General features: G+C 46.6%; 1 protein-coding gene across 1 annotated transcript in view; it reads right to left on the bottom strand.

The window, feature by feature from the left end:
* Positions 1 to 17,812, bottom strand: part of LOC113006687 (cadherin-2-like) — a 103,071-nt gene extending 85,259 nt beyond the window's left edge. Inside the window, exons 1-2 of the mRNA XM_026142789.2 lie at positions 17,635 to 17,812; positions 9,934 to 10,072 (exon numbers count right to left, since the gene is read on the bottom strand). Of these exons, the coding sequence (XP_025998574.2) occupies positions 9,934 to 10,072; positions 17,635 to 17,670 (175 nt within the window). The 5' untranslated portion in view covers positions 17,671 to 17,812. The remainder of the gene's footprint in view (positions 1 to 9,933; positions 10,073 to 17,634) is intronic.
* Between the last annotated feature and the right edge of the window lie 1,190 nt (positions 17,813 to 19,002).

Here is a 19,002-nt window from a genome sequence, read left to right on the forward strand (position 1 = left end):
TGGCCTCACAAAGCGCTGACAGTTTGTCTCCTGCTGGTTAACGACATCAACTTTAGCAACTTAAGAAATGAATCTGTTTTTATCAAAAACGTACTTCATACATTTATAAGGTAAACACTAGACCCAGTACTTGGATTGGACATCGGTCATGTGAGGATTTAAGCCAGCAAATGAACCTGGATGTAGTTTCCTGCGATATAAAAGTATGTGCTGAACACCTCTGGACTGTTCTGGGTCATCTGAAGACGTCAGAGACTCTGAGGAAATGTGATGGATGTTTTTTAATATTCTGGGGTTTTTAATTGACTGAACAATTAATCAACTAACCAAGAAAACAATGAGGAGAGTAGGAGATAAGAAGGTAAGTGATAAGTGTAGCCTGGAGCAGACACGCAGTTCTAATTGTGATTGGCTCTGTGCTGATCTGGACGCTGCACGTCGTCCTGACTCCACCCACCCTCGGCTCCGAGTGATCAGAGTGGGGATTGATTTACTCATCTCCACGAAGCTTGATCAGCTTCCAGTTGTATGCTTCAGCTGCACCAGTCAGAAACAGATAATGAACGCTGCTCACCTCAACACTGTCAGAGCCGCAGAGACTCAGTTACTATCCATAAAAGCAGACAGGAAATCCTCTGAATCCACCAGATTTTAGTCTTTGGGTTTGACTTCAAAGGAAAATCAAATGATTGTTAAAGTTGTTGCAAAGATTAACAAGCTCCAAAAAAGAACACCACGAGCGTGCGGTCTGAGTCATTCGCTGTGTCGGCCGCAGCCTAATGCGTCTGTGAGTCTGTCTACGGTCTGCATCTCACAAGCAGGAAAACCTGTTTAGACAGTGATAACTGCTGCTGGGCATCACCTGAAATTTCTGGTGTCAAGATGCGATGTAGCAGAACTGTAAACAGCGCTGGGCTGTGATGGGAGGTGTTGGCGGAGTCAGTGGAGCACTGAACAGTGTGTTTCCTCCCTGCCAGTGTATCACACACACAGGGTTAGGCTTTCCACGCAACAGCGTCACGTTCCTCACCGGAGAAAAAAGGCAGCAAAACACAGCAGATCCGTTAAGACTAATGATGTTCATGTCACACTAATTATTCCATGTACTCTGGATATTAACTGGCTGGCAAATACATCTAACAGTCCTTAGTGAGCAAGGTTCTGTGCAGTGTTTTAGTTGCTTAATGAGCAAACTCCAGATGCTGATGAAGACCAAGAGGAGCTGTTAAAAGCTACAGAAAAAGAAAACGTAAGAAACTTTGAGCTAGTATTTTGTTTTTCACTGCTACTTATATAGATGTAGTGAGCTTTGATTTCCTTTAAGACTGGCACTGAGGTGTCACCAAACTAATGAAGACAACACAACACGGCGACTCTCAGCAGGCAGTCTTCGTGTGTTCGCTGTCAGGGCCTCGCGCTCGATGCTTATAATAAAGAATCCTTTGTTTACTTAATACCAGGTGAAATAAATCATAGCCACCTGAAAAATGGGACCAAACCTGAAAGCTAGCTTAGGCACACAGAGACACACTCACACTAGAAAACAGTCGACAACTGCTTGGCCAACAGCAGTGATGAGGAAACATTAGTCTCCCCACAGTTTGTGAGCATCACCTGCGAGGCCTCAGTCGCTGCAGGCAACCATGACGATCTGCTAACAGTCAAAGCAACAACAAGGTACACCCACGTCTCTGTGACTGTTCAGTGCTGCTGCTGCTTCAGCCTCTGCTTTGCTCCAGCATCCATTCTTCAGACTGATGGCATCGGGCGGTGTGCCAGCGCATCCTGTAGGTGTTAAACATCTGCCTGTTATTCAGTTCTTTAGGATCCATCCTTTTTTGTCTGAAACTGCAGACACAGAGCTGATTGGTCCATTCAAAGCTACAGTACGTTTCTCATCAGTCACTGCTGTGACGCTCTGATTCCAGGAGGATCCGTTTGAGCTGCATCTTCCAATCTCTGCCGCAAATACAGAACATCGCCAAGATTAACAGCATCCTCCCGCTACACCCGAAGCATCCGCACAACCCCACCGCTCAGAAACACACACAGCGCTGCTTTCACGGCCCCCATCGCGCGCACACACACACACACACTCATTAGTCAGATGTGAGGTCAGGCATGCAGCCATCATTTATTTAGCAGAAAATGGCTGCTAGACAGAGATGGAGAGGGAGATGGGAAGGAATCCGGGAACGACAAATGGGAGGACAGGAATTAGTTGAACATGAACAACCACAACTGGAAGAGGACCCGTGGGAGCAGACACACAAACACACACATGGGTATCTCTGTGTTACCATACTAGGCTTTACCGTCACACCTGAACGCCTAACGCCAGCTTTCAAAGGACTATGAGGACAAAACTGTCCACAACGTCCCCAGCAGTAAACCCCGGGTCCTCACACAGATAGCGGTCAAAGTAAACACACCCACACATTCCATCCATATCTGTGGAGCTGGGAGTTTCAGTGCCTGGCTTTCGTCAGTCCAACATAGAAACTTCATTATGAGAACCAGACCCAGAATCTGTTCCTCCTCCACATTAACACACACAAAGCATGTTCTAGAGAAAGTGAGCCTCCCTCTGTCTGCACGCTGTGGTTAGTCTGTGGTCCCGAGCTGTCTCTGCTAGACTGTCTGTGCGAGTCACGATGAACGGGATCAGAAACGCAGAGTGAAAACAATAACCTGCTGTCTTCAATGTTCCCAAAAACATGCGACTCCAGTAAAAAAAGCAACGCAAGGAAATGTGTTCATGCACGCATTTGTCACGACACAGACGGGGTTTGATCTCAGGGGGCAAAGTTCACAAGGAGCCTCAGATGTCCCTGATGTGTGCAAATCATGTGACTCACATATATGTCACACATGGAACATCTGTGTGGTTCTAACCGTGATCCTCGTGTGTTTCTATTCACCGAACACTGCACGCCATGAACGTTTCAGTGTTCTTAGACGACGTCACAATGTAAAGAAGAAAGGAACATTACCCAGACTCTGGTTCACTTCTTGATTTCCACCTCTCAGTATTCTTTAAATATATCCCGTCTAATTATAAGTTTGACTCTGATACGTAGGCATGAATGAGGTACACAGGGCTTGGAAAGCATTTGTAAGACTGCAGCCTTTCTGAAGTCAGAGCAGTAATGCTTAATAAGACGGGTCAGGCTCTACGGCAGCAGTGTCAAATCTGCTCTCTCTGTGGCACAAAACCTCTAATGATCCTCCCACAGTCCAAAACACACCTCAAACGAGAAACGCTACAGAAAGACATGAGAGACAGAGCGGTGCTTGAGACCAGGACCAAGAATGGACCAGAACCTCGTATCAAAGCTTTCAAATGGAAACAGAAACAACAACATGGTGTTGACTGCAGAGCTGAGACAGCTCTGACAACATTCGCTCCCTATAGGTAGAGATGGATGAGGACAAAGGAGGCGAGGAAACGGTGACGTTGAGCAGGAAGAAAGAAAGAACGTCACCGTGTCGTGGAAATAACCTCAGCTCAGTCTGAACACACGTTCACTGCTCTAAGCGGGCAAAGGGAGAAATGTTTGAGTGAGGTTTGTTCTCGGTTCATTTTCCACGTGCTGCTGGAAGTTCAGTGTCTGCGCTGCAGTCACACCCTCACAGGTTCATGCTGCTCTGTCACTGATTGGTTAATAAGCTTCTTCAGATTTCAGCAGTTGTGTGTAACTCAGTGATATTGGAGTCATACAGTCTGTGGATGTGCTCCTCTCAGACTGGTGTGTCAGTGTTTCCCGGCTGCTGGGTTATAATTACAGCCTCGGCATTCCAGTGGTCCAACTTGGACACCGCAGGAAGGAATACACACATGTGTGTTACACAATATTATAGTAATTACAGTGTTTCTGTAGTATAGCAAAGTAAATATAATTTCATTCACAAGCTTATTGTGTCACTTATAACGAGAGATCCAGTAAAACCCTGAATCCACTCATCACTGTTTTTCATGGTCTCTGTTTTCAGTCTCGCTAACGTCAGCTGCACACTTCCTTTTTCTCCCAGCAGCACACTCATGTGAAACTGGACTCACGGCACTTTTACAGTCAAGAACAGCACATCTCTGTGGGAAACTCACAGCTGACTAACAGCACAGCAGCCATCAACAGGAAACAAAAAAGGTCGAGCCAAGTCAAAACTGAAGATAAGAGAAAGGACGCGCTGACACCGACCCTGGGAACTAAATCAGACTCTAGTCCTACAGCTGCTTCCAGCACGTCTGCAGGTATAAGCAGGGGGACACTTTACATTTAGTCGACACTGCTCCTAAACAATGCATTTTGCTGCTGACACAACGTTGGCTCTTTGCATTTGCACAGACACAGAAGCCTCCCACCTCCATGTCAGCAGCTCCCTTCATGCATTTAACAGTTTGACTGTCTGACACAGAAGCTTTTGCACTGAAAGAAGAATAAATGATGTGGAACAATCACACCTACATCGGATACAAGGGGCCAAATAGCAAATTATATATAAAACCTCTTATATGTAAACAGGGACATTTGAATGCAGTGCAGTCCACTATCACACTGTATCTGCAAATATAGAAGCTTCGTAACATTAGAATTTCTGTCAGAACAGATGAACTGAGCTGCATTAGATTCCTGGTGAGTGTTAATATTTAATTACATTTAAATATGAGCTATGATTAGTTTCCTTTTTTACTGAAGGTTTTAGTAAAATGTGTAAAAAGGAGAGGAACAGGCAGCATGAAAGGGACCGACCGTCTTAATTTACGCCATAAATACATTGTTACAATAGATGGATGCTCATATTAAGCATGATGAGCTCAGTGTGTGTGTCTCACATAAACTCTGTGTTTTTGTTTCACTTTCTGTTCGCAGTTTTTCTTCTAGTCTTATATTTGTGAAAGGAGGATTTCAATGAGGGAGAATATCCTAATATGGTCAAAATCAGTTTAGCACAGAAGCTCCACCCACATGCTGCTCAAATCACATGTTTATAGGGGGACAGCCAATCAGAATGAAGTTGGATCATTTTAAACTGTAAATCATGCTAAGCTGCTCTAGTGCAGCCAAACGAACACGATCGCTCCCCTTCATGAAGAGCAGTGCAATGCTTCAAGGCCAGGACGGGCTGAACTGCAGCCTTTCTTTTAGCAGACATATTAAAGTCGCCACGATTATCCCTGAAACCAATCCCAGGATTGGCTGAGGAGCACAAAAGACTTCACACAAACGTAATGTTGGCATTACAGGAAAGGGATCATTAAAAACCCAAGTGTCTCACTTTAATGTAGCAGTTATCTTTAGAACTGAAGCATAAATCTGTCACACTTTTCACAATAATAAAGATTTATGCTAATTCTGATGAGGTCATCCTCTGTGGAGTATTTTAAGTCTCCTTGTTTTCGGCTTTTTAGGCATCAAAAAGACTTTCAGCTTTATGATGAGGAACAACTCTGTTGCAATAAAAGATGTTATCCATGGTGGGAGGCATGAGTCACAGACTATATGAAAGTGCGACTGACGCAGTGAAGATCACAATAACGTCCACGAGCCCAGCTCAAAACCAAACAGCTCATTTTTAACCCAGAGTGCTCCAAACTAAATGCAACAGAACAATTTAGGTAACAAACAGCACGAGACGTCAGATACAGAAGCAAACACATATAAGAGCACATCCCAGTGCTGACACGTTAACAAGCTCCTTAGAGGAAAAACAATGCCGGGATCAGGAATCAAATGAGAGTGGGATGGATTCAGAGGCAGAGAGAGGGAGCTTTCACTTTAAATCTTGAACGCCATTCCCAAATCCGTCTATGAGGGGAGACAGTGATGTATGAGGCAGGAACAAAGTAGGGCAACCCCCTGCATGACAAGAGAAAAGAAGAAGACAGGAAAAGAAAGCAAGAGATGGGAGAGAGAGGGAGGGTGGTGGGAGCTGAATGAGCTCGCTTCTTAGTGGATGGTGGGATGGGGGTTTCCACAGCTTTGGATGGCGGTGCTGACCAGCAGCCGCTGTATGAGGCTGTGTCACTGACTGCAACTCACTCCCATAATAGGAAGGAAGGCAGAAAGAATGGCAAGGTCAAGGCAGCCACTTCACAGGAAGTACTGGACAGTCACTGATCTCATCCTGACTCACAGATGTACAGAGAGCCTGTATGTACATGCAAGCACAGCACACCCACACACACACACACACACACACCCACACACACACACACACACACACACACACACACACACACACACACACACACACACACACACACACAAATAAGACGACAAACAGGAAGAGAGCCCACACAAACCAAGCTGCAACATGTATTTCTTTGCAGAGAGTCATTGCACACACGCACACACACACGCACACACACACACACACACGCACACACACACGCACACACACACTCCTCGTGCCTATGGTATGACAACTCTTCTCCGTGCCCCTGGTACACTGCGTAGAAGCACTTTGCCACCCACACGCACACACGCGCACACACACACACACGCACACTGACTCACACGCTGGTCTGGCAGCAGCTGAACCAACTTTACATGTAACTGTTTATTTTTGGGTTTTTTGTTTCTTTTCCACTGAAATCTGCGCTGCTGTTTCCTGTAAGAACTAAATGTGTTGTTCTTTCCACCTCGTTACCTGAAACTTGGTTTAGGAAGCACGATTTAATTTTACAACTTTTACAAAGAAATGAAAAACACTTTGCCCAGCTTCAGTCAAAGCCATCCTTTGAGGAACATCACAAAGTCAAAATTCGAAGCAAATATGTGATTGTAGCTGTCGTTCACTGAGCTGTAGGTTTTATTTTGGGGGAAGTCTGTTAGTCAAACCAAAGGCACAGGATCCTGTCGGACTCCCTGCTCCGTGTCTCTGCTTTTAGTCTTTACCTCTCACCCCTTTCTCTTTCTAACCTTCCCTCAGACACTTCATTTGTCTGGCTCTTTATTATGTCTCTCGCCTCCATCTCCTCATTAATCATTCAGTCTTCCTCTGCTCCAATTAAATAATTAAAAGCACCCAGAGCCATCACTTTTTATCCAGCAAAGATGCCCTCCACACAGCTCAGTGGTGCCTTTCATCAGCACCACAGCCAAATGCTCCAAATATTGTAATCAGGACTTTCAGTAATTAAGGGCAGAAAATGTAAAATACTGTTTTTGAAAACAATCAAATGTAAACGCTGCTGTCTTTGGCTGATCACTGACCTCGTGCTCTGATAGGCTGCCACCTTCGTGTCTAACAAACTGGGACAGTAGTTATGTCAGCTGGTAGCTTTGTCTCTGATATTTAATAATGAAACCTTTCTTCAAATCAGTGATTTAACATTACAAACACAAAACGATCTAATAATAAGAATAATTACATTCAGTAATTATATTCAATAATAACTGTTCGTCGCCAGAACCACACAGTTTTTTCCAGTTGCCAGGAAATCAGACTTGAACATGGCAGCAACAGAAGCAGCTCATCAGCTCATCAGACACACGGAGCTGTTTGACAGACTACACCGGTGCAGTTCAGTCTGTTTGGGTTGCACCTACCAAAACTAAGACTTATGTCCAATCTGCATATAGAAATATAATTTTAGCAGATAAACCAGGCTGACTACAGATCACTGAGCGAAACCAGCGCAGAGGATTGTTATTATCACACAGTGGCATGTAGAGAGGCAGGGTGGGCGGGACTAAGTATAAAGAAAGTCTGACATGACTAAAGCAAAGGCCGCTGACCTGTTATAAATATGAGAAGTGAAAAAAGCAGTATTACTTGGCCATTAGGGCGCTGACATCATTCCAGTGCCGCATATTTAAACTTTTATTTCCTCAATTTATTTCTAGATTTCATGTGAAAGAAACACTTTTTTGGAGGTTTTGCTGGAGCACAGATCTTTATACATACAAAGTAGCCATTAGTGTTTGTTACACTGTCTAAAAACACAGCCTCCTGATTTGTCTGCTGACCCTCCGGCCCCGCCCCCTCCCCTGCACATCATCACAGGAGGACACACTGAAATGCGCGCTCTTCTTGTTTCTGCAACAGCTCGCTCTCGCCTCGTTACACTTCACAGAGCCCACACATGTCCACCGAAGCACACAAACATGTAGTCGCACACATTCCCACTCATATACACTCACACATACACATGCACAACCACCTCAAAGCTGTGTTATTGTTGGGCTTTTGCCTGCTGCCTGGCTGCTCTGTTTCAGACTCGCTGTAACACAACGGACACTGATTTATTTCCAGCAGAGGAAAGTGTCTCTCTGAGCTGTTTCCTACTTTCACAGCGAGCGCTGCACTGTCCACAGTTTTCTCTCTCGGGCTGAAGAGCATCTCTGCAACACAAAGCCAGATGACACTTTTACATCCCACAGATCAGCTCCTCTCTGAGCTCACACACCACCCTCATCAGAGCTGAACTATATGTGCCATAAGTCAAACACAACTCTTACACTTCTCACTGCACTAAAATGCTAAATTACAGGCATCATCCTGTATGCACAGAACGAGCCGACCAGCTGGCCGACTGGACATTTGTGTGGAGCATTTCTCCCAGTTTCTAAAACAAGCTTTTCTCAAACAGAGACAAACATGCGAGCAGAGATCAAGCTCCAGTTTGAACATTGATCGACCTCGAACCCAGCAGAACATGACTGAAGCCGTATCCAAGCAGCTGCAGCGTGTTTGTCTTCTGTTAAATTCAGCGCAGCGAGGTTAACATACATAAAATAAACAAAGAGGTTACAGAGTTACTAATTCTCTGTTTGAAAGAAAATACAGATATATGCAAAGCAGCTCCATATCACTCACGGAGGCCACGCACAGCACCGTCTCACAGCCCTGCTGCTATCCTGTGCTTATTGACCAACCTGCTGCTGATACCCCGGGGCTCGGTCAATACAGATCGCTCCAACCGCTCTGCCACACAGCACAGATGAGCAGCATGCTCACTTATTCTGCTTGATCAGGTAAACAACACCGGGCCGTGCAACCTCTCTTTGTGCAGAAACTACAGGTTGACTTATACAGCATGGTTTGGAAGGACTGCAGGTACAACGTGAAAGTGAAAAACATGTTACAGAAAATGGACAGAAAACCTGCCTGGAAGCCAGAAAGTAACAAAGTAACATCACAGTATTTTCTTAACTTGTGCTTGTTTCAAACCTCTCCGCTGACCACTGCTTTAGCTTTCAGCAGTTGGTTGATAGCAGGTTAAAGACAACAGATTAAATATTTCCCCACTACGTGCTCAACTGGCTGAAGTTGCAGCTCATGAGCTCAAGTCGACCAAAGAATAAAAATCGTCCACTTTCTTATGTTTAGAGCGTGGCACGAGGCCGGTGGGATTTCCAACAGGAGAGCACCAAATCCAAAGTAGCGACGACAACATTTAACCAACAATTAGCTTAATCTTTTCCTGTGGCTTAAAGCTGTGGAACTGTGGGTTCGGGGTGAGATCAGAGCTGTGGGGTGAGACCACCACCTCCTCCAAGTTTTCCAAAACCAGAAGAAGAAGACTGAAACATTCAGTGATGGTTTTACACTAAAAACATCAACAAGAATCCATTAAATGCTCGAGTCACAGTCGAGTTTCATCACAATGCTGAAATCAGATTAAGGCAGACTGGGGCACACACATCCCCCTCAACAGGAGGCCCATATCGGCTCAGTATATCAGTCTAATCCACACTCAGTCTTTGCAAAGGTCAGTCCTCTCCAAGCTCCATTATGGTTCAAATATCAGCAGGACTCTTAAGCAACCCCCACCCAACAGCAGGGGATTATTACTGGAGTTGTCCCGAGTGTGTGTGTGTGTGTGTGTGTGTGTGTGTGTGTGTGTGTGTGTGTGTGTGTGTGTGTGTGTGTGTGTGTGCGTGTGTGTGCGTGTGTGTGTGTGTGTGTGTGTGTGCGAGCACTGACCGTTGTAGACAGCCTGTCCCTTCGCCAGCTCTGGCTCCATCTCGATGATGTATTCCTCCTGTGTAAACCCTCTCATGCATGGCAACGACCCCTGCTTGCTTGACAACGATTGCTCGGCCTCTCCACCCACAACCACCGCCTAAAGACGAGGAGGGAAAAGAGAATAAAAAGAGCTGTTTGCATTTTAGAGTGCATCTTTTTACCCCTTCGACCTGGCAAAAGGATGTTTTTCTCCAGAGCATGATTCAAACCGACCCAGGAGAAAATCACAGCCGTTTTAAAATGACTTCTCTTTTCCATAAATCTGTGGTCGTTCATGAAAATGACAGACACCAATTTGTTTCAGAAGACTTGTTAAGCATGAATTTAAGGATAGAAAACGTAATTATCACAGACCAATTAGTATCTCATTTCCCACATTTCCTTATTGGGGTTTGTTTTCCTTGTCTTGCGATGTGGAGGCGCAGAAGAAGAGCCGTGCGAGGGAAATAAACCCAGTGCAGCACCGGCCCGAGCCAACAGAGCTTTATTAATCACTATGAAGCGCAACAGACAACTGGGTCAATTAATTTTGATGATAATTAGCGTCTAGACTTTTGTCTCTCCTGTTGTTTGAGCGTTGGCCCAATGTGACCCCCCCCACCCCGTGTCCCACATACACACTGACGCACACAGACACACACACTCCCAGTCCTGCACAGAGAAAAGCATCTGTTGTGTGGGTTCTTCTGTGATTAAAGGAATAAAGCCAACAGGGTGCTGTGATTCGCTTCCACTTAACCCAAAAATTTAAACTCTCGCGTCCTCGCTGCCCATCCTGCCACGTTTGGAAGAGCTGCCTTTTATCTGTTCCCTTATTAACATAAGTAAGGAGGAAGTACACATGTGCTTCTGATGCTGTGTCTCTGCAGAGTGGGATTCAGTGGTCACATTAACAGATCAGGCAAAACGTGCAGCGGAGAAAAACTGGACAGAGGCCACTCCAGGACAGAGGGGCTGATCTCCTTTTTTCCTTCTAATTCCCGGTGATCCATTTCCTGCTGGGTGATCGCTCCTATGTCTGGAAGTCCTCTTTGTTTCTTTGCTGTTGTGGGGGTGGTTGATGTCATGCATGGCTCACCTGAAAGGACTACAAATGGGTCTTTCTGTGCAGTTCAAACAAAATTTGCTTCCACAGGAGGAGAACTGTGTACGAATGCTTTGAACTGTCCAAGCTGGCGTCTAAGCGTCCACACCACTGGGGCGTATCGATATGTCGGGGAGTTGATTTTTTACTTGGCACAAAAGGTAAAAGTCAATACAGTTTGTCTGATGCTCCTTCTTCTTCCCCAGAGTTCCCCAGAGATGAGTCCTTTCACCACTTTTGTTTTATATACAATTGAGTGATGGAGCCTTTATGGACACGTCATGAAGCGCACAGATCATTTTGTCATTGTGTGTCTCTTCAAACGCTGTAAAACTAACCAGGATCCAGTGCTGGGTGACCACGGTCTACATAAATGTGTCTACACCACGGGAATGTCTCTTATTTACAGCGGCAGTTGGACTGTAAATGGACCGAGTGCAACATGTTCAGACGTCCCCACAGGACATTTTAAGAGAATGCAATCAGGGAGGAATCTGATGCAAAAATACTACGTTTCCCTTTTTGGGATTATTTTGGTCATAAACCAAACACAAGCAGGAGCCCAAACATAGCAGGAGATGAAGCCTCTGCCTGGCTCTGAATGGATTACCAGAAGGAAGGGGGGAGTGACATACTGTATGCTGCTGAGTGATTTGGATCCACAGCTGCACAGTTTTAGTTCTAAAATATGACTTTAAATTGATGTTGCTGTTAATGTAAGAAAGAAACTCTGATGCAAAGACCAGCATTCATTTCTTTCTTGCCTTGACTCGCTTCCCTTCAAAGAGGCAGTTGGTTGAATGTGCAGCAGCACTGAAGCCACAAAGAAGGCCCAATCAGACCCTGCTGATCCTGGTCAGTCCGCTTTCAGTCTGCTGAATCCATCTGGTCACAGATGTAATCCTCCAAGATGCAGGACCAACAGATTTAAGACCTGATTTGTCCCTCCTGCTTTTGGCCTTTTCAGAAACCTGATGTAATCCCATATTTTTAGTGTGTCGATTGTTGATGATTATTTTATTTACTGCCTGCAGTGCAACAAAATTGCCTCTTGTGGGTAAAAAAAATCAACTTGACCTTGAATCAACCAATCAGTCTAACAGCAGAAAAGTAATCAGCAACAATTCATCAAAAAATCTAAAACTTTTCCAGTTTTGTAACCGTTTTCATTTTTAAATGAAACATTGTGAAAACAGCTTCGTGTCATTGTTGGAATCTTAAACTGACGGCTATTAAATACATAAAGCTATCAATGCGTACACAGAGGAGGCACTCAGATTAATGGTGAATGCACGCTCAGTGAGAATCCTCCTTTAACATCTGACAGATCTGTTGTGTCACATTGCTTTCGCAGACTTTACTGATTAAGCCCTTCATGTCACAACTCATTGTTTGGGATGCAGCGTGCAGTAATTACAGCCACAGCAGGTATGTGACAAGGCATACGAACAGTCAGCACGAGGAGAGGGTAGCTTTCTGAAATGACTTTATGTTCTAATGCTGGTGGATGATGCTGTCATTCTGGGAACAGTCATCAAGGGGATGAAAAACTGAAGCAGCTCAGCAAACAGACACGCTGTAAACCTCTGAAACCCTCCTGCCCTCTTTATCAGAGTCAAGGATGCGATCACTTAATGCAACTCATCACCTCTGCTGATGATGGCAGGTAATCTCACCTGGTACAGATTATATTATCACTGACAGGAATATTATGATCAAAAGGAGAGAAAAGGAATCAGGTCGAGCTGAACGGTCTTTACTAATTGGCGCTGACACTGAAGATCATTTAAGAACAGAGCGGTCCATCAATGAGACGATTGTTCAAGCAATTAACAACCTGACTGATAATCTGGGCCGATACTCAGCATTTTCCACAGTTATCTGCATTCGCTTTGTTGCTAAACTTGTCTGTCCACAGTCCACTCTGCAGTCTCTGGTTTAATCTGCACTGAAGGCTGTTTGTGCCACAGAAACATATTTTCAGACGAGACCATCGGTTGTATATAACAGACGGCCGTAGCCCAACTCTGCATGTTGAAGCCTAAATGTTTTGGCTGCTGCCATGTTGGTTTTTCGACGCCAGCAGTGACCATGTTTAGCTGACCGGGTGCAGTGCTGATGTATCGGGCTATGCTAGCTTCATTAGCGAGCTGCATGCACCATAAACTGCACGGGTCCAATGTTCAGGCACAGATGCCCGCTAACCAGCGCCGAGCAACAGGCTAACACAATAATATCATCAGAGTGCAGCACAAACCTCTGGGCTGGCTGTGCCACACGCGAGCAACATTATTTTACAAATAATCATTAAAACCTGCCAGCGAGCGCTAACAAAGCACAAAAGCAGAGACGACCAGACTGAAGGAAACCTTATGCCAGCACACTGTTCAGTCAAAGAAGACACGCCCACAACTCTAAGTCTTTCCACGTATAAGAGAAATATTCCAACTACTGTATATTTATTATACGAAACAAAATTCATTTTTAAAACCGAAAGTTCTTTTGAGCCAGCTGTGCATCATTTTAGCAGCGTTAAACTGTTTAACATGGGAGTCTGCAGGGACTCACGCTGCAGGGACGCACACTGCAAGGACTCACGCTGCAGGGACACACGCTGCAGGGACTCACGCTGCAGGGACTCACGCTGCAGGGACACACGCTGCAGGGACTCACGCTGCAGGGACTCACGCTGCAGAGACTCACGCTGCAAGGACTCACGCTGCAAGGACTCACGCTGCAGGGACACACGCTGCAGGGACGCACACTGCAAGGACTCACGCTGCAGGGACTCACGCTGCAAGGACTCACGCTGCAGGGACTCACGCTGCAGGGACGCACACTGCAGGGACTCACGCTGCAGGGACTCACGCTGCAAGGACTCACGCTGCAGGGACTCACGCTGCAGGGACGCACACTGCAAGGACTCACGCTGCAGGGACTCACGCTGCAAGGACTCACGCTGCAGGGACTCACGCTGCAGGGACGCACACTGCAAGGACTCACGCTGCAGGGACTCACGCTGCAGGGACGCACACTGCAAGGACTCACACTGCAAGGACTCACGCTGCAGAGACTCACGCTGCAAGGACTCACGCTGCAGGGACTCACGCTGCAGGGACTCACGCTGCAGGGACGCACACTGCAAGGACTCACGCTGCAGGGACTCACGCTGCAAGGACGCACGCTGCGGGGACTCACGCTGCAGGGACTCACGCTGCAGGGACTCACGCTGCAGGGACGCACACTGCAAGGACGCACGCTGCAGGGACTCACGCTGCAGGGACTCACGCTGCAGGGACTCACGCTGCAGGGACTCACGCTGCAGGGACGCACTCTGCAAGGACGCACACTGCAGGGACTCACGCTGCAGGGACTCACGCTGCAGGGACGCACACTGCAAGGACTCACGCTGCGGGGACGCACGCTGCGGGGACACACGCTGCGGGGACTCACGCTGCAGGGACGCACGCTGCGGGGACGCACGCTGCAGGGACGCACGCTGCAGGGACGCACGCTGCAGGGACGCACGCTGCAGGGACGCACGCTGCAGGGACTCACGCTGCAGGGACTCACGCTGCAGGGACACACGCTGCAAGGATTCACGCTGCAGGGACGCACGCTGCAGGGACGCACGCTGCAGGGACGCACACTGCAGCCTGCTCCAAGTGGCCACTTAAGGAACTCCAGACTTGGCACCTTCAAATCTGACAAATACATGTGATCAAAACTGTAAAGCTGTGGATATTCCACATATCTGCTGTTGGTCTCCTCTGATTCCTTATAGTCTGTTTGCCCCCCACACACACACTCGGCAGGTTGCTCTTAAACAATGATACCTGGTGTCTCAATGAGATTTACTGTGTAAATAAAGGTGAAATAAAAAAACAGACGTGGCTTATCTTCATTAACCGTTCAGCTCGTGGCTGGAGTTTATTATCAGCCTTCTTGTTTTTGATAAGAGGCTCCGATTTATTGTCAGCTGACTGACTGAACAGCGTGCTGTGGAAACCCAGCTACTCCAACCAAACGCTGCACCCACTGATTTCTGGGAAAGAGGACTAATCATCCACTGCTGAAAAGCCGCATCTTCTTAACACCTGACATTACTCACTCACTATTTCAGCAGCTAAAATATATCAAAGGTAACTGTTGGGAAGCAGTAATGTAACAAAGTGTTCTGCAGGTTACCTCTGTGGGCATCTTGTTTTCCCAGTAAAGAGGAGGCCTGCCTCCATTGCAGCTCTTTTATAGGCCATTTCCATACAACAAACAGATGCTGCATATTTGACTTTTTTCCTCTACAAATCTTTAAGCCTAACGTGGGGATGCACTTTCCACCCAAAGGCATCACTCGGCCTCAGTGAGTCAGCTTCCCGTTCATGTAAACACAGCTGGTGCAAAAGATACACCTCTGATTAAAGATGAGTTGATGCGGCGCATCGTTATCCTCGATGAATGCAGAAAGTCTAACACGTCCGGTCCTTCCCCTCGTTTGTTGATTATGAGCCTATTTACATATTTCAATATGAAGCTCGCCATCACTTCAAAGTTCTCAGTGAGTCAAGCGTTTAAAGCTTTGCCCGCAGCGAAATTAATCTGCGTCATTTTAATCACAAAGCACAGGATTCGCAAATGACAATAATTTAGCAGAGCCCCCCTCAGGAGGAAAGGTCAGCACACAGAGGGGCATTGTCACAAGGATGGATAGCATTTGTGACACCACAGATAAAATCAAACCCTAATCAACTCGCAAACATTTCTTCCTCCTGGTGTAACTAAAGGCTGCGGGGAACAGGGGGCTCATTATCTCCACAAACTGAGATGATGTTCTGCCTAATGCTGTTAACTGTTTTATCTACAAATAACTGCATTATCTACAAGCCCGTTAACCCTCTACAGTGACATCACTGAATTATTAACCCTATCAGCAGCAGCACCTTCAGCTACATGATCAAAGCCTTGATAACAGCGACAAATTGTAAATGGCCTGTATTTATATAGCGCTTTACTAGTCCCTAAGGACCCCAAAGCGCTTTACATATCCAGTCATCCACCCATTCACGAACACATTCACACACTGGTGATGGCAGCTACATTGTAGCCACAGCCACCCTGGGGCGCACTGACAGAGGCGAGGCTGCCGGACACTGGCGCCACCGGGCCCTCTGACCACCACCAGTAGGCAACGGGTGAAGTGTCTTGCCCAAGGACACAACGACCGAGACTGTCCAAGCCGGGGCTCGAACCGGCAACCTTCCTAACAAGGCGAACTCCTAACTCTTGAGCCACGATCGAGGCTAGTAGGTACAATTTATTGTACTACTAGGTAACAAAGGCAGACCAATCAAAGGCTTGTAGAGGATTGGAGGTAAGCCCTGGAGAGTGCTGACCTTGCTTTTTTGAGAGAGGCATTGGTGATGGGCTTATTTTAGGACCCAACCTTTGACCCTTTGGCACAGCACTGTCTTCTTCATTGATTTTTTCCCACACAGAAAGGATCGCCTCGTCTTTTCTTTGCCTTCATTAAATCTTGCTGAAGGTGCATTTGTGTGCTTCTTTCAGCCCACATGGAGCCTCGCCTGTGGCAGAGCTTTGCTGCTTTAATACAAATGATCCATAACATCTTCAAAGCATGCCACAGTTAAAAACATCTTCCACGCTTATACTTTTATTTTTCTGAGTATATTAAATAAAAACCACAGATTTTCAGTGTTGCTGCTGAAATGGATGGAAAATGTCAGCAGCAATAAAACACGGTATAAACTGTAGCGTGTGAAACAACACCGGTGCGGTGCTTTAAAAAGTTAAGCTCGATGCTGAATCACAGGACTGTGGATGTTACACGGACTCCTGCTGTAACACCGCACATCAGCTCCCACAGGCCGAGTGACAGCACAGAAACAGCATTAAAGGTTAGCATGACTGCGCCTCGGGAGCGGAACACAGCACAGGGCGAGAGCACAGGCGTGGATGCAGCCTGCACCGTGACCCGAGCCGCGGCTCAGACTCTGGCTCCAGCGTTATGTCTGGGCGTGAGGGGACAAATCAAACTGCCATCTTTTTTTTAATGGAGATCGACGCTATGTGACACAGATCCGGTCAGACTAAACTGGATTACAGCTAAAAGTAACGCGTGGTATTCGGGCAGAAGGCAAACGCGGGTGTCACAATGAGCAGCCGGAACAGGGCGACGGACAGCCGCCTGTCACCGAGGATGCAGGGACGGATGATAAAGAGGCTCCTGACTCGGGAGTCTTCACACCAGCAGCATCCGAGCTGAAACCCGCAGCTTTCACCGACACACGGACCGTTACGCAGCGACTGCGTCGCTCCTGCCCGGGACCAGCAGCGTTTTCCTCCCAGCAGGCTGGGTGAATCTAAGCGGCTCTTTGGTGAGAATAGCACCGATCACACCAGTACAAACGACGCGGATGGGAAGTGTTTTCTAGTCCAACTGTATTGTCCTCCCATCTGCGCAGAGCGCTCCTCTCTGTCTCCTCTAACCAGCATCACTCTGCTCTGCTGCGGCGAAAATCCCACCGCAGCTCTCCGCGGTTAAAAACAGAGATATTTACCTGCACGGCCGCCATCAGCATCCAAACACGAAGCATTCTGTTCTCGTAAATTTCCTCCTTCCAAAACAGGTAGATGTTTTTTTCAGTTCCCGGTAAAACCCGGCGTCATGAGGAGCCTTCCTCCTTGCACCAGCCCTTCTCTGTGTCTGTCTGCTGTACCCGGCTCAGTGGCACTACAGCCTGCCTGGGACTGGCTCTGGGCCGGCCCCTCTGCGCCTCGGTGTCGCCCTCTAACGGACACAAGGTGCACTCGGGTTAAGGATGTTCAGCGGCTGGTGTCAGAACAAATATGCAGCCAGAGGAACAATTCCGTTTCTTTGTAACTCATAACTTGGAGAACAGAATCTAAAAGCAAAGGCACCGCTCGCTGATAGTTTGTGCTACACTAGAAGAGCACAGCTTTGATGGTCTGTAAAGGTGAGCCATCCTGTTTTTAACTATTTGTAGTACTTGTGTCATTAGAAACCTTTTATACTGTTGCCTGGGAAATGGTTAGCCACACAGGACACAAGTACTGGGGTTCTTAATGTGCAGTTTTATTGTCAATGACGACTGAATAAACAAAAAAATGTCCTTTGACCTTTACTTTTGTCAAACAGCGGCCATATGGACTCGTACTGAACATCGACAGCACGAGAGGTAACGTGGCGAAGTAACAAACAAAGATGCGCCAATACAATAGGAGGAATAAAGGAAATGAAATGAAACACAAAAATACGGCAGTGGCCTCTGTCTGTGCAGAACAAAATACAAAGAGCTAAATCACACAAGGCTCCTTTAAAACTGTGGAAGTGTTACATTTTTATAAACACATTCCACAGAAATCGGAATACTGGAGCACACAGACCATCTTTGCATGGAGAAATGGCCGCTCCACGCTGCACATACAGGTCCTTTGCATCATACAGAAATACATCATCATGTTAAAATACTGACGTTTTGCCACTGCACTACAATTATACCAATATGTTTCAATGAGTTATGTGCGTATTTAACAATTCCTTACCATTGTGGCGGACCACCAGGTGGCTCCACTCACACCCAAGTTGAAGGGAAGTGTTGGGGTGGAGATTTTGGCGCTTACTATATGTGAAGTTCTGAGAGTCAGTTAATAAAGTTGGAGTGAGACACTGAGACCTCTCCTGTCGTTATTACATACCTCCACACAATTTAACTCCTTCACACCATTCCCGTTCCACATCCACAACAAAAAGAAAAGTAAACAGGAAGTCCCAAGATGCAGTTCTTGTTAAGTTTTTTTTGGAAAACTGCAGTTAACCCTTAAGCACTGGCCACCCCCCCCCCCCCCCCCCCCCCCGACCACAATATGCTTATATAATTAACAGCTTCAAGTGCACACAACAAGCA

The sequence above is a fragment of the Astatotilapia calliptera genome, chromosome 15, assembly GCF_964374335.1.
Source record: "Astatotilapia calliptera chromosome 15, fAstCal68.1, whole genome shotgun sequence".
In the NCBI taxonomy this organism is placed as follows: Eukaryota; Metazoa; Chordata; class Actinopteri; order Cichliformes; family Cichlidae; genus Astatotilapia; species Astatotilapia calliptera.